This window comes from Rhinatrema bivittatum, chromosome 4 (genome assembly GCF_901001135.1).
Source record: "Rhinatrema bivittatum chromosome 4, aRhiBiv1.1, whole genome shotgun sequence".
NCBI classification, from domain to species: domain Eukaryota; kingdom Metazoa; phylum Chordata; class Amphibia; order Gymnophiona; family Rhinatrematidae; genus Rhinatrema; species Rhinatrema bivittatum.
In genome coordinates this window covers 342,007,030-342,023,956 of record NC_042618.1, presented here as the reverse complement: position 1 = coordinate 342,023,956, position 16,927 = coordinate 342,007,030, and the positions used below count along the sequence as shown (strand labels likewise).

The 16,927-nt window shown below is 47.6% G+C and overlaps 1 protein-coding gene across 3 annotated transcripts in view; it reads left to right on the top strand.

Annotated features, from left to right (window-relative positions):
• The window catches only part of MRPS7 (mitochondrial ribosomal protein S7), an 85,985-nt gene extending 73,524 nt beyond the window's left edge, over nt 1-12,461 (top strand). For all 3 annotated transcript variants that reach the window (XM_029600558.1, XM_029600555.1, XM_029600557.1), the window contains exons 4-5: nt 2,985-3,152; nt 11,893-12,461. In XM_029600558.1, the coding sequence (XP_029456418.1) occupies nt 2,985-3,152; nt 11,893-12,114 (390 nt within the window). In that variant the 3' untranslated portion in view covers nt 12,115-12,461. The remainder of the gene's footprint in view (nt 1-2,984; nt 3,153-11,892) is intronic.
• Nucleotides 12,462-16,927: the final 4,466 nt, after the last annotated feature.

Genomic DNA, 16,927 nt, shown 5'->3' with positions numbered 1-16,927 from the left:
CCTTGAGCAGCAATATCAACTAAACATTTCCTGTAATTTTTTATTGGTCTCTCACATCGCCCTTTATGAATTTTGGCTCATTTTTCCATACCAGACTGTTTCAACACCATAACATGCGAGGGCTTCCTTGCATGACTAGCACGCTACAGGTTTTGCCAAACATTTCAGAAGGGTTTAGGCTGGGACTTTGACTTGGCCAAAGATGAAATCTCTTCTGTAGCCTTTCTGCAGTAGATCTGTTTAAATGTTTAGGATTGTTGTCTTGCTGCATGATCTGCTCAGCTCATGGATGAATAGTCTGAAGTGCTTCTCTAGAACTTTCAGATATAAAGCAGAATTAATGGTTCCAGCAATGATGGCAACCTGTTCAGGTCCTGATTATAGCAAAGCAGCCCAACACCACTGTGCTTGACCATCAAGATGAGGTTTTTACTTTTGGCAAAAAAAAACAAAAAAACCCACTGCCTTCCAAACAGAACACTTTTATCATTGTGACCAGAAAGTTCCAACATTTGATTCAGCTGTCCAGAGGACATTACAGAAATCTTGTAGGTCATTCAGATGCTTTTTGGTGAACCTGAGGCAGGCAGCACATGTTCTTTTTAGAGAGCAGTGGTTTCTTCCTAGCCTCCCAGGAACATTCCCATTCACTTTTTTTTTTCTGATGATATTACGCATGAACCCTCACATCAGCTGCAGCGAAAAAAGCCATACAGATCTTTAGCTGTTAGTTTGAGGGTTCTTCGTGACTTCATGGATGGATATTCCAATTTGCTTTTGGGGTGATTTTTGTCAGGACAACTGCTCCTAGGTAGAGTCATCATAGTCTTCTGCTTTATCCATATGTAGACAGTGGATGGATAGCACCCCCAAATGTTTGGAAAGGGTCTTGTACCCCTGTCTAGACTAATGAGCATCAACCAGTCTTTTGCATAGGTCCTCTGAACATCCCTTTTGGTAGGGGGAACTCATCATGCCATGAACTTCTAATCTTTTCACTACAAGAAACATACATAAAGGTGTGTAAAGACTCTCACACCTATGCAAACAGCACAACATTGTCCTGTAATCAGAAACCTAAACGTAAAGAAGATATGAGTCACATGAACCAGAACAGGTATCAACATTCTTTTGCTCTGGAATCAATTACCCAATGGCCCAACCACTCTCCTTACACTTGCCAAAAGCGTATGTATTGGTATCGCTCAAACCAACAATAAAAAGCATACCCATCCTTCCCAGCAACAATCTCTCCTATAGGCCTTACAAATCATTTAGCACTTTACTGCAGGCTCTGTGTGGCAAGGAGGAAATATACCCATTCCAAAGTTCTAAAAATACTTTTTCCCCCCACTTAGCATTTCCAAATTTGCATACATATATTTCCATAAGCATTAAATGATCTAACTCCTGCCTCCATTGTGTTTAGGGAAGGTGGATATTCTTCCCTCTATTTTAGAAAAATAGATTTTTTTTAGCTAATAGTAAAGCTTTTCTGAACCTTAATTTCTGAGAATTAAGAGCCGCAAGCATAGTCGCATCATCAAAGCCATATCTACCTGTAAATAGAAGGTGCCTGCCAAGATATTCACCAAGTACTTGAAAACCATCTCCCAAAATCTTTGCATCATACAGATCCTAACCTAGCTGTCTCTGTACCACTTTTGAGACAACTATCCGGTTGTGTAAATACCACCCTAAACGCTCTTCTCTGTGAAATATAGAATCTCATCAAGAATTCGTATTTCCCTTAAATTGGCATTTATAGATATTTTAATTCTTCTGAAACAATTCTGGTATGTCTGCACCGTCCTATTCATGTTTATCTCACGTTTCCATTTTTTTTTGTCATTGGCAATCCCTGTTTCTCACAGGACAAGCAGGATGGTTCTGTTTAAACTTTGACAGAAGTTTTCCATGGTGGGCTCCATCCTCGATGTCACCCATTTGTGAGGACTAACATCCTGCTGTCCTGTGAGAACACCTGTTACATCAGGTAAGCAACATTTGCTATCTTCTTTCTGTGTTAATTCAGAATAAAAAAAAATTGAAACCGTAGAGAGGGTCTTGATTTATCTCTATTAAACATGTCTTTTTGATATTATTAGAAATATGCTGTTGAATATCGAGAATGCCATGAACTTTTATGGTGAAGACAAAACTCCAAAACCTTTTAGAACTGGATGCCCAAACTTGGTCATGCAGACTTACTGTTACCCAAATATCTAAGTACCTGATTCTAATTTAGCCAATATAAGGAGCTAAGGGTTCACGGACTATTTCACATACACTGATTCTAAATGAGTCTTATTGCGCCTGCTTCATGTTTAATTTATACCCTTTTTATTGCATAAGAAAAGACTGGTTTCAATTAAGCAAGGGTATCATTAGTCTTGTTTTGTTTTTTTTCTGCACTGTATACTACAGCTGGCAACGCATATGTGAACACATACCTGTCAGTGTCCATCTTTGGGAAATTTAAACACAAACGGCTAGCATCACTGATAATCTGTTATAAAGAAGACATTGGAAATCCAAGTGGGCAGGAGTATGTGAATAGTGTGGCAGATACCACCTTCCTACCAGAGCACAATTAAATTAAGACTACAGATCTACAAACAAAACGCATGTATCGTTTTCCCATGCCTTACAATGTGTAGCTCTAGTAATGGCTATTTGTTGAAGTTCCAGTAATACCGACCAGCGCTTTGTGATTTTTAGATGGTGGGGTTTTTTTTGGTTTTTTTTTTATTTATTTAGTACAGAATACTTACTGCCAAGTATCCTCCTCCTGCCTTGTTAAGTAGTGTAGGGAAGCAGCAGCCTCCAGTCAGCCCATGGGATTGCAAAGGTGGAGGAATTCCATTTGATACAATATGGATTTCTTTGCCCTTGTGTTTGGGTATAGCCTCATGACACAGTTGGTGGCATTACAGCAAGTTCTAATTTTTTTTTTTCTTTACCAGAATCTTTCTCTCTTTTAGACTTTTGAAGTAATCAAGAGGAAGCAGTTGGAGAAGTACTATAGGGCCTCTGCAGAAGAGCAAGCAAACATAGAGTGCAACCCCTATACTATCTTCCAGCAGGCACTGAAGAACTGTGAGCCAATTATAGGCCTCACCAGCATCCAGCGAGGAGGCAAATCTTACCAGGTACAACACAAGGAAGGAAGGGGGAAGTAAACAACTCTGTTAAACTGAGGGTCATGAAATTATCCCTGTTCATTGATGGTTGGGCAGGCAAGTGATTAAGACCCTCTGGGCAGTATTTCAGCTGCACACCCAGCAAATAAAACACATCATGTTATTTATTCAGATGTTTCTATCATTTCTACAATTCTTTTGACAGCTCCCCCACCATTCTTCTAATCTCTTGGGAGCAGCTCCATCATCAGAGCAGTCACAAATTAGCAAAGTTCATGGCTCTGATTGGCTCATATTTATTTATTTATTTATTTGTTTGTTTTTTGTATACCGGTATTCAACAAAAGTCATCACATCGGTTCACATATAATAAAGATAATAGAGAAATACAATGTGAAAAGTAGAAGAAAAAGTATTATACAAAATAAATGAAAAATTAAAGAAGACAGAAAAGAGAGAAAAAGAAAAACTAAAGTGAGATTAGGAGATTGTTAACATGTTGAAAAAGCTTTTAGAAAAAGCAAAGTTTTTAATTCTTAAATGTTTGAAGAAGATTCAAGTCTTAATTCGATTGGAAGGGAGTTCCATACCGGTAATATCGGGCCAGCTATTGAAAAAGCACGTTGTCTTGTTGAAATGAGACGGGATGTTTTAGGAGATGGGGTTTCAAGGAGACCAGTATTTGTGGAGCGTAAAGTTCTTCTTGAGGTTTGAAAAAGAAGTGTTGTATCCATCCAGTCAGACTAATTGTTATATAACGCTTTATGAATGAGAGAGAGTTTTGTATTGTACTTTATAAAATATTGGTAACCAGTGAAGATCCTTGAGTACTGGAGTAATGTGATCTGACTTTTTGAGGTTACTAAGTAGTCGTGCTGCAGCATTTTGCAAAAGTTGAAGTGGAGTAATGGTAGAAGCAGGCAATGCAAGGAATGTTGCGTTACAATAGTCTATTTCCTAGTGTGTAGCAGATGGACTCAGGACCAATGGGTATAGTGTACTTCTGATAGCAGTTGAAGACGGATCAGATTTCAGTCTGACGTCAGCCCTAGTACATATACCCTGCAGAAAGTGCAGCTATCCAGTATTTTCCGTCTCCATAGCAGGTAGGGATTAATTGCACGCTCTCACAGCGTTAGAGAAAAATTTAACGGAGAAAACCCAAAATAATAAGAGAACCTACATCAACAGCGAGCCCCGCTCTCCTGCAGTAACACCCTCCGGGTCCCCTCCCCCAGTTGAGAATTCCCGAGGTGATTTCCGTGGTCCCTCGGAGGTGAGCCTCTGTCCAGTGGCCGATCCTCGGCGGGGACCTAGCCCCCGATCTCGGGCGCAGCTGAGAGGCAGCGGGTGCAACCACGAGCGCGGCGGTGAAGGTATTTGCCCTCTCCCCCCACAGCCGGAGACCGCCTAGAACGAAACCGGGAAGCACCGAGACAAGGTAAGGTAGAAATCTTGTTTAAAGTCTCCGGTCTCTGAAGCTCGGAGTCGCACAGGTCGCTGGCCGGGACCAGTGCCACCGGGTTGATCTGCCTTAGCAGGGCTCGGCCCCTGTTAGAACCAAGGGCTCTCCCACGTGGGGACCCTCCAAGGTGGTCGCCATATTGCCTGAGTGGTCGCCGTCGCCATTTTGGCCCTGTTCGCCGCCCTGACCGCCGTCTCAATCCGTGCGCATAGGGCGAGTCCTGCGCACAACATTACATGCTTAAGTGCAGTACGAACAAGTTATGTGCACAACTCGCGCATAACTAGGACTTGTGCGCACATCCATCCACGCGCACGTATTCGACGCACAAGAGATTTCCACGTCTATACCTATGGCACCACCAGAAAAGGAGCTCAAGGTTCAGGGCCTCTGCCCAGCATGCCACATCAGAGCTGCACAACACGAAGAGGCAGACTCCCTGTGTGCCCAGGGCCAGCCCCATATGGGCCTGAGTGCTAGTTCCTCAATAAGCACCCCGGACCTAGCAAATCCCAGTGGGACCCCCCCTCAAACAGGGGCCCCCCAGGGACACAGTGCCTCTTAGCTTGGACCCAGCATCTATCTCCTGGGTGGAATTTTTCAAAGGCCTGCACACCTTTGTTCACATGCAGACGGAGCCTCCGGTAACACGGCCACAGCCTTCACCAGAGGACCGCTACGCTCCAGGCCCCGCTAGGCCCAGGGTAGTGAATCTACCACCCGGAAGCCCCACTTACGGGGACACGGACATCTCGGAGGAGGAATCGGAGCCCCTGGAGGAAGGGGACAGAGCCTCACCGGACCATGAGACGCTTCTTCACCAAGGATGAGCTTCCAGACCTGGGCACCAGCAGCCTGAAGGAACTTGCGATCCCGGGCACAAGTGCCTCGGGGGAACCTAAGATGAATCCTCTGCTAGAGGGACTCCATCAGACCTCCCGCCATTTCCCTCTGTTACAAGCCGTTCAACAGCTAATTGACCTGGAATGGATTGCTCCAGAGTCCACATTCAAAGGGGGACGGGCTATGGCAGCCATGTACCCTCTGGACCCGGCGGCCAAAGACCTTCTGACATGCCCAAAAATGGATGCTATGGTCTGTGCGGTCTCGAAGTGCACCACTATCCCAGTGGAGGGAGGTGCAGCACTCAAAGATGCGCAAGACAGACGTTTGGAATCCATCCTTAAACAGTCCTTTTAACGTTGCCACTATGTCCCTACAAATAGCGGCCTGCTGCACTGTTGTGACACGTGCCTGCCTATCACAGACCAGGAGCAACACCCCTGGGGAAGCCATGGAACCAGCAGTATTATTCCTCGCAGATGCTGCTTCCGACCTGGCACTCACCGCAGCCAGAGGAGTGTCATCAGCTGTGGCAGCCAGGAGACAACTCTGGCTCCGAAGCTGGTCGGCCGACGCGTCTTCCAAATCGAGACTCACAAGGATGACCTTCAAGGGATCCCTCCTGTTCGGCAGTGAACTAGAGAAACTGGCTGACAAATGGGGCGAGTCCCCACTACCGCGGCTACCGGAGGACAAAAACAAGAGAAACCAGCGACCCTTCCTCTGATCCTCCAGGGGCAGAGGTTCACAGCGCTTCAATCCATACAGAAATAATTATCAAACACCCCGCCCTACAGGCAGGAACCCATCCTTTCGGAACAAGCACAACAAAAGGGGGAACCAACTCGGGTCCAGGCCCCAGCTGCACCCCACAATGAGATTCAGCCGACTCGTCCAAGGGAAGAAGCCATAGGGGTCAGACTAGCCCTATTCTACCACAGATGGGTCGAGAGAACTTCGGACAAGTAGGTCCTAACCATCATTTGAGAGGGGTACTACCTGGATTTCCTACGAACCCCTCCGGACAAGTTCGTGGAATCCCCCTGCCACGACCCCTCCAAGAGGGTGGCAGTGGAAGCTACACCGACCAGAATACTGGCCCTCGAGGCCAGAACCCCAGTATCTCCACAAGAAATAAATACTGGACATTATTCCATTTATTTTATCATCCCCAAGAAAGAGGGGACATTGAGACCCATCCTGGACCTCAAGTCGGTCATCCACCACCTGAGGATTCCCTGCTTCCGCATGGAAACCCTACGCTCTGTAATAAGGGCGATACAACCGGGAGAGTTTCTCACATCCCTGGATCTTTCGGAAGCCTACCTACACATCCCGATCCATCAGGAACATCAGCGCTTCCTACGCTTCAAAATCCTGGACCGTCACTACCAGTTCCAGGCACTACCCTTCGGGTTAGCCACAGCACCCCAGACGTTCCCCAAGATCATAGTGGTGGTGGTGGTGGCAACACGAAGGAAGGAATCCTCGTACACCCTTACCTAGACGATTGGCTGATCAGGGCGAAATCCCCAGAGGAAAGTCACCAGGCAACCAACAGAGTCAAAACTCTACTGGAGAGACTTGGATGAGTGGTCAACACAAACGAGTTGTTTGCAGCCCTCACAGTCTCTAGAATACCTAGGAGTCTGATTCGACACCAAAGAAGACAAGGTCAGCCTGACTCCCCCCAAGGAGATCAAAACTGAGGAACCAGTTACAAATCCTGCTGAGTGAACCTTGCCCCACAGCATGGGATTGCCTGCAAGTCCTCTGTCTGATGGCATCCACACTGGATGTAGTGCCATAGGCACGAGCTCACATGAGACCCCTACAGCGCTCACTCCTATTGCGATGGAACCCGTACGTCTACCACTCCCGGGTAGAGTTCAGACCCAGCTACGATGGTGACTGCAGGCTAGCCACCTGAGCCAGGGAACAAGACTATATTCACCAACCTGGACCCTGCTCACCACAGACACCAGCCTACGAGGATGGAGAGCACACTGCGAGGAGCTAACTGCCCAAGGGCAGTGGAACGCAGAAGAGTCGGGATGGAACATCAACCGCCTAGAAGAGCGGGCAGTCAGACTAGCCTGCCTACGGTTCGTTCACAGACTCTGAGACAAAGCGGTCAGAGTAATGTCTGACAATGCCACAACAGTGGCCTACACCAACCGTCAGGGCCAACAGTTGTCTCTGGAAATAGATCCCCTAATGTCGTGGGTGGAAGTAAATCTCCAGGAGATTTTGGCTGCCCACATCGCCAGGAAAAACAACATAATGGCGGACTACCTCAGCAGAGAAAGTCTAGACCCAGGAGAATGGAAGCTGTCGACCACACGTTCCAAATGATAGTGAACCGGTGGGGAACACCAGACATGGACCTTCTGGCAAACCGGTCCAACGCCCAAGTGCCCAGTTACTTCAGCCGCAGGCAGGAACCTCAGTCCCAGGGGATCGATGCCCTGGTACAGACCTAGCCACAGGAGATTCTATTATACGCCTTCCCGCCGTGGCCCCTATTGGGCGCAATCATTCACAAAATACAGCTACACAGGGGACTAGTACTTCTGGTGGCCCTGGACTGGCCAAGAAGACCGTGGTACGCAGACATGAAAAGACTACTGGCAGGGACCCCCCTGCCGCTGCCTCCACACAGAGACCTGCTCCAACAAGGGCCGATCCTCCAGCTCGATTCTCTCTTACGGCCTGACCATTGAGAGGGCTCGCCTGAGAGAGAGCGGATACTTGGGGGCTGTAATCGACACCCCACTCAGAGCACGCAAGTTCTTCACATCTTTAAAGTACATAAGGATTTGGAGAGTGTGCGAAGACCACGACATCATACCACGCTCAGTCAAAGTTCCCGCGCTCTTGGAATTCCTACAGAATGGACTACAGAAGGGATTGTCCCTCAACTCCATCAAGGTACAGGTGGCCGCATTGTCATGCTATGGCACCAAGAGTGAGAGCGACAGCATAGCCTCTCACCTGGATGTTTACGCTTCCTGAAAGGAGTCAAACACATCCGCGTACCTCTTTGGAACTTCAACCTGGTCCTGGATTTTCTAGCAGGAGCCTCCTTCAGGCCCCTTCGGACTGTCTTTTCAACTATTGACTTTGAAGACAGCATTCCTGCTGGCAGTTTGTTCAGCCTGCCACATTTCAGAACTACAAGCACTGTCCTGCCGCGAGCTGTTCCTCAGGCTCACCTCGGGAACCATCCAGCTACGCACGGACCCTTCGTTCCTTCCCAAAGTGGTGTCACACTTCCATCTCAACCAAACCATCTTGCTACCATCGCCGGATGAGTTTAAGAATTCGGAAGAAGCTCGAAGTCTACGCCACCTCAACATCGGCAGACTCCTATCCAGATACCTGGAAATGTCGGAACCCGTACGAACAACGGACCACCTATTCGTCCTTCACAGTGGGAAGAGACAAGGGGAACCGGCCTCGCGGGCAACCATAGCCCGCTGGATCAAAGAAGTCATCAAGGCGGCCTACGTAGAAGCAGGCAAGCCGCCGCCTCTACAAGTCAAGGCCCATTCTATTAGAGCCCAGGCGATGTCCTGGGCAGAAACCAGAATGTTGTCACCCGCCGAGATTTGCAGGGCGGAGACATGGTCCTCCATCCACACCTTCTCCAGGTACTACCACCTGGATGTTAAGGCTCGGGAGGACACGGCATTTGCAGGGGCAATACTAAGTGGGTCACGGGCAGTCTCCCACCCGATTCGGGAGTAGCTTTTATACATCCCATTGGTCCTGAGTCCATCTGCTACACGCTAGGAAATGGAAAAATTACTTACCTGATAATTTCGTTTTCTTTAGTGTAGATAGATGGACTCAGCATCCCACCCTTGGCTGCCATTACTCATGGAATTTCGAATGATTCAAGGGTAAGCCATGCTTCCTTCACTTAGGACACCCATCTTGCCGGGTGTCAACGCTTTCCGGTTGAGGGCACTGGCGGTCTCCAGCTATAGCCAATTCAACCAGAACAAGTTAATCAAGTTATAAAGTTTAACCAAGTTATGAAGTTATTAAAGTTAATCAGATTAGTCAGTCACACACATATCCACAATGCTTTTCGAGGAGAATACTGAAGAGCTGCACTTCCTGTAGGGGTATATGTACTAGGGCTGACGTCAGATTGAAATCTGATCTTTCTCCAACTGCTATCAGGAGTACACTATACCCATTGGTCCTGAGTCCATCTGTCTACACTAAGGAAAACGAAATTATCAGGTAAGTCATTTCTCCAATTTGGAGAATAGGAGGGCTTGCAAAGCTATATGAAAATCATGATGGTGAAGAAGAGGTTTAATCCTTTTTAAGATTTGAAGCTTGTAAAAACCTTCTTTAATGTGGTGTTTAAAGCAGAATTCAGAATCCAAAGTTATTAGATAGGTAATTATTAAGATGAATGTCAAACTCAGGTGAGGATTTATTGCAAATATAAAGTATTTGTTTTATTATGATTAAGATTGAGGAATATTTGTGTTAGTAATTGTTGTATTGAGATAGGAGTTACAAAGATTTAGTGATTTAGTAATATTAGTATTTATCGGCAAAAGAATCTGAACATCATCAGCATAAATATAATAAGTTAATTTAAGATCTGATAGGAGTTTACATAATGGGAGGAGGTAAATGTTAAAAAGTGAGGAGGATAAGGAGGATCCTTGAACACAACGAGGAAGAGGTATTTGTTTAGATTCATTGTAGTTAGATTTTATAATGTAAGATCTGTTATATATGCTCAAAACATGGCTCTTCCACCAGGCCTTCCCGGACTAGCCCCCCCTATTCTCCCCGACCCTCTTCATTGTTAATATGTTCATTCTCATACACACCCTGAATTTTTGTAAATATGTTAATTTCCTCCTCCTTCCCCCCCCCCCCTCCTTCCTCTCATTGCTTGATTCCTGGCTCCTCGTCATAGCCCCTTTTCTGCTGTTTATTGTTCTCATGTTTCCCCCCTCCCTGTTCAATGTAATTTCAACCTTTCGTTATGATGTAAACCGATATGATGTGTATTTTAATGTCGGTATAAAAAAGCTGTTAAATAAAAATATACAGGTATGAAGTGAACCAGTTAATGGTGGTATCACATAGACCAATTTCTATTAGTCTTTTTAAGAGAATGAAGTGATTTACAGTGTCAAAGGCTGCTGAGATGTCGAGAAATATTAGGATGAATTTTTGGCCATTGTCAGCCTTTTAGGACTAAGGAGGTCATTTACTAAGCTTTTTCCCTATAGAAACAAAATGGGGAAAAAAACTTTAGTAAATGACCCCCTAAATCAGAGAGCGAAATTAAAAGGGTTTCTGTGCTGAATGAATTTCTAAAGCCATGTTGGGCTGGGAAAAGTATTCTATTTTTTTTCTAAATGTTCCTGAAGTTGCTGGTTGACAAATTTTTCAAGTATTTTGGCTATAAAAAGGGAGGTTAGAAATAGGTCTGTAATTGGTAATAGTAAATTGATCAAGGTTAGGTTTTTTAAGAGTAGGTTTGATAACGGCACATTTTAATTTATCAGGGAAGATTCCTTCGTTTAATGAAAGATTTATTATATCTGCAGTATGTTTAGCTATAATATTAGAAACTAGTTTGAGCAAATTTACGGGGATAAAATCAATTGGGTGAGAAGCAGGATTCATTTTTAGGATAATGTTCTGAACTTCAGAGGAAGCAATAGTGTCAAACATTGACCATTTTAGATTTGATTGGATTGGAAGTGATTTGGTGTTTTCGTTAATTTTTGGTATATTCTTGATAAGATTAAGGATTTTGTCTTTAAAAAAGGTGGCAAAGTCATTACATCTAATTAATAGTTGGCTTTTAGGAGAGGAGGAGGAGCATTGTTGAGTGAGTGAGTTTAATATAATTGAAAAGTTCTTTAGGGTTGAATTGGTATTTGTGTATTTTGTCTGAATAGAATTTTTTTTGGCTTTATTAATGTTATTTTTATAAATATAGAGAATGGTTTTGTATCTGTCTCTTAATTGATCTGTTGGATTTCTTCATTTTTTTCTGCTGATCTGAAGTTTTTTTATTTTGTAGAGCTTTGAGTGTACAAAGGTGATTTGTGTTTGGGTGTATGTTTGATTGTTTTTTGATGATTGGGCATTTGCACTTTGCAATTTCAGAAGTAATGGTGATCCAAGAATTTATGGCAGTGTTGGTATTTGTATTTATAGTTTTTAAATATTTGGGCATAATTTTAATTAGATCATCACTGGGGCATGGTTTACGAAATTCAATATATTTATTTTGATTAAGAGGTTCAAGGTGAAATGAGTTTAAGTGAAATTTAGTTTCATATTGATTATGAGATCACAAATGACTGGACGCTGTACAAACTAACCAGACCATGTGTGTCTGTGTAATCTTTTTTGGGTGAGAGTGAATAACATTATCTTCTGCTGCAGGTGCCTACCCCTCTGAAGGATAGCCGTCGCCGTTTCCTGGCGATGAAATGGATGATCATTGAGTGCCGTGAAAACAAGCACCGCCGCACCCTCATGCCTCAGAAGCTGTCTGAAGAGCTCCTGGAAGCCTTCCAAGGGCAGGGCAGTGTCATGAAAAAAAAGCATGAGCTCCACAAGATGGCAGAAGCCAACCGGGCATTTGCACATTACCGCTGGTGGTAGCAACAGCGTGCAGCCAGGCTACAGCTGAGTTGTGTGTGTTTGAGCAAGAGAGAATCAAACTGTTTTGTGTGTTCATGACGACCTGACTGTAAGGTCAAGTTCCATGGTTCAGGCAGATGCAGTGGACACTGTGCAATCAGCTTTGGGTATGGGAAATGAATCTGGGTCAGCAGAAACATACAGTACGTCATCTGTGTTGATTGGCAGTAATTATATGAACAAGAGAGACATCACACTGATTAAAAAGTTACAAAACAAAATTCCTTTAATAGGGATTTTATTCAAAAAAATTTTTAATGTATTTATATTACTAAAAAGTTATGACTTCAATAAATTATCTTAAAAAATCCAATATCCAAAATGGTTCCCTTTATAAAATATTTTTTAAAATGCAGCTGTTAATGGTGGCTGTGTGCAGAGAATAATGTGTTTCTGATTATGGAGTGAATTTTCAAAGGCTTATAAGGACTTAAGACACATTTTAAGTTGCTAGCTACTTAAGTGGATTTTCATCTTCCAATTCATAGCATGCATCTGCTTACATAGATTATTTAAGGGCATCAGGCATGTAAACTAATTTAGATCTTCCAAAGTTCTGTGTATAACCAGCCTGTATTATACCCATAATCTGATATCCCGTTTTCCAATGGGTAAAGTTACACACTTAGATTTAGCAACACAGCAACTTGCTCTTTCCCCACCCCTACCCCTCAAGTTCTGCAGGTAATTTGTATTTTTGGGGGGGGGGGGGGGGGAATATATATTGTCCTAGCATGTGGTTAGATGAATTCACAACCAATGGGTTATGCACCTCTACCAGCAGATGGAGACAGAGCAAACTGACGTCACAGTATACCGGGTGTTTCAAAATGTTGGACCCAATTTCAAAGCGGTATATTTCACGATGGGTCCATCTTCTTGAAACACGCTGTATAAAGCCCTGCTGTGATATCAGCCTGCCAGTATTCTCTGTCTCCAGCAGATGATGGACGTACATTTCCCTACTGGGGGTTGCTTCAGAATTTAGAGGAGAATTAATAGGAGCTTTGAGTTGCCCTGCTCTCCTGCAGTGATACCTAATGGTCCCTCCCCAGTTGAGAATTCCTGAAGTGATTTCCATGGTCCCTTAGATGAATGCCTTGGTCTGGATTTAGCTGATTTAAGTAGCTGAAAGGCAGCAGGTGCAGGAAGCCAAGCACAATTATGATGGGATATGCCCTCTTTCCCCCCCGCAGTCGGAGACTGTCTCTGTACTCAGCCGGGAAAGGATGAGCTCAGGTAAGTTTGACTTTAAAAAAAAAAAAAAAAAAGATAGTCGAGGGGCTGTTCCCTGTACGTACCAGGATCAGTCCAGACGGTGGGTTATGTCCCCCGTCCAGCAGATGGAGTCAGAACAGAGCTCGAAGGCACCGCCTCCTATACCAGCTCACCCTCTGCTGGAGCCCAGTATCTTTCTGACTCCAGCAGATGTGAGTTGGGGAATCAGTGCTTCCCCAGAGTGCCAGGTTTTGAGTTTTATTTTCACTCCGTTGAGTCTATTCTGTCATTTCTTTTGGTGCTAACAATTTGGATCAAGTTATTTAAAAAAAAAAAAAAAAAAGTAAAAAGGAAATATTTCCTGTCAGTAGTTTTGAGGAGGCGTGCTTTGTTTTCTCTGTTCTGTCTCCTCCTGCAGCTTGTTTTACTTGCGCTTGGGGTAAGTGTGCTTTATTTCCATTTCAGCTGTTTCTTTCTCGGCGGTGGCCGGGACAACAGGTTTCTGCACACGTCCTCTGGCGGTCCTGCGGCCCGGCGAATTTTACCTCGGGCCTGGGCGCGCCGGCAGAGGTTTTTCCCTCCGGCGTCTAAGGACCAGTCGGGCGGGTTGAGTCGGCCCTCAGGCCCCCCCGCGCTGCTTTTTCATTTCGGCCCCCCCCCGAGGCTACATCGCGGCGGCGTTTCTTTCTTTATGCCGCGCTGGTCTCGTTGCGAGACCTGCGGCGAGGCGGGGTCTCGTTTCTCCAACGAGGGAGTCTGTCCGCGCTGCCTCCCCGACGGAGAAGGCGTTGCGCACAGCTCGGATTCGCGCCCAGCGCCCCCCTCTCCGCAGCCAGGGAAGCGCGGGCCGGCCACGTTCTCGGCAATGGCGGGAACGGCGGCCATTTTAGAAGAGGAGTTCAGCGCGAACCACTCTCCCGATGAGAAGGACGCAGTTCGGGGAGCCCCCCGCCTGCACCGGGGCCCCGAGGAGGGCCTGTCTGCCCGGATTCCACAAGGGGATCCTGCTGCTGCGCCTTCGCCCGGTCTGCCGTTTTTTTCACCGGATTTCATCCTGAAGATGCACACGGCCTATCTACAAGGCCTGGTGGATCCCGGGGGGTGCCCCCTCGGGACCTCCGGCGCCCAAGATCGTCAAGCTCGCGGTTCCCGCCCCCGGGTCCCTGGTTCCACCTGGGACGGCCACAGGAATCTCAGCTCTGCCATCCCAGTCGCTTGCGGTGGGAGCGGCTTTCCCTTCGGGTCCTGACCCCTCTGACCCTCCGGATCCTGCGCATTCGGAGGGGCAGGCCGAAGGCGACGATCCGCGAGCCCTGCGCATTTTCCACAAGGAAGAATTGGAGGACTTACTACAACGGACCTTGCAAGAGCTCGATCTGGACCCTCCTCCGGATCCCCCGGCACCTGTGGCCCCAGCGGTTGCGACGTGCTCCAAAAAAGGGGACCCGGTTCTGGCGGCCCTCAGGCCTAGGGCTAAGGCTTTCCCGGTCCATGAGTCGTTTCTTCAGCTCCTCACCGGGGAATGGGACGTCCCGGAGGCATCTTTGAAGGTCGCCCGGGCCATGGAGAAATTGTACCCGCTGCCGGAGGATTTCCTGGATCTCGTCCGGTTCCCAAAGGTGGACTCGGCGGTATCGGCGGTGACTAAGCGCACTACGATCCCAGTTACTGGCGGAACGGCCCTACGGGACACGCAAGACCGCAAGTTGGAGACGTTCCTCAAGAAGGTTTTTGAGGTTTCCGCCTTGGGGATGCGCGCGTCTTCTCTGGGTCCAGCAGCTCCTAACGTCGCAGCAGTTGCCGCCGGATGAAGCTGCTCAGGCCGACAGCCTGGAATCTGCCATCGCTTACGGGGTGGATGCTCTGTATGACCTCTTTCGCGTCCTGGCCCGATCCATGGTGTCAGTAGTGGCGGCTCGTAGACTCCTGTGGCTCCGGAATTGGTCTGCGGACACCTCCTCCAAGTCGAGCCTGGGGTCCCTTCCATTTCGGGGAAAATTCCTCTTCGGAAATGACCTGGATCAGATCATCAAGTCTCTGGGGGAAAACTCGGTGCATCGTCTACCCGAGGATCGGCAGAGACCTTACCGAGCTTTTGCTTCCACCAGAACCAGGGCTAGGGCGCAGCGGCGCTACAGATCATACCGGCAGCCGAGTTCTCGCACAGCTTCGAGTAGACCGCAGCCGTGGTCGCGCTCCTTTCGAGGGCGGAGGCCCTCGAGGGAGGGCTCGGGACAGGGGAACCCCCCCGCCAAATCTGCTCAATGATGCCAGACCGGCCCACTCCTCCTGCCCGCCCATCGGAGGCCGACTCACACAATTCGTAGAGGAGTGGGCAAAGATTACTTCAGACCAGTGGGTCCTGGACACCATCCAATACGGTTACGCCTTGGAGTTTGTCCGCCCCCCTCGGGACAGGTTTCTCTTCTCCCCTTGCGGCTCCGACCTCAAGAGGGTGGCGGTTCAACAGACACTAGACCGGCTGCTGGCCATAGAGGCTATCGTACCCGTTCCCTTCGGCGAGGTGGGCTCGGGCCATTATTCCATCTACTTCGTGGTGCCCAAGAAGGATGATTCGTTCCGGCCCATACTGGATTTGAAGGAGGTGAACCGCTCGCTGCGGGTCAACCGGTTCCGCATGGAAACGCTGCGATCCGTGATTGCCGCAGTTCATCAGGGCGAGTTCCTGGCTTCCCTGGATCTGACGGAGGCGTACCTGCACATCCCGATACGTCCGGACCACAGGCGTTACCTACGCTTCAAGATCCTCGGTCAACACTTTCAGTTTCGGGCCCTACCCTTCGGACTCGCAACGGCTCCGCGGACGTTCACCAAGATCATGGTGGTAGTGGCGGCGGCCCTTCGGAAGGAGGGCATACTAGTGCATCCTTACCTGGACGACTGGCTGGTGCGGGCAAAGTCTTTCTCGCATGGTCAGGACTCTGTGGCCAGGGTCTTGGAAGTGCTTCGCTCCCTGGGCTGGGTGGTGAACCTCCCCAAGAGTTTCCTCGTTCCATCTCAACGCTTGGATTTCCTGGGAGCAACCTTCGACACGCGCCTGGGCATGGTGTTTCTGCGTCCGGACAAGGCTATCTCCCTGAGGGAACACATCCATCGTTTTGCGGCCTTGTCGGACCCTACAGCGTGGAATTATCTTCAGCTTCTGGGAGTGATGGCTTCCACCATCGACATGGTGCCCTGGGCGTTTGCACACCTACGTCCACTGCAGGCGTCCCTGCTATCTCGCTGGAAACCTGTGTCGCAGGAATATCAGGTAGTTCTGCCCCTCCCTCAGTCTGCTCGGGACAGTCTGAACTGGTGGCTGGTTCCGGCTCATCTGGCCCGCGGCGTCTCGCTCGAAGTCCCCTCCTGGGTGGTAGTGACAACCGACGCCAGCCTTGTGGGTTGGGGCGCCGTCTGCGACAGAAGCGCCACTCAGGGGATGTGGTCCCCGGAGGAGGCAAGGTGGCCGATCAATCGTCTGGAGACCAGGGCGGTACGTTTGGCACTTCAGCGTTTCCTCCCCTTGGTTCGGGGCAGGGAGGTACGAATTCTC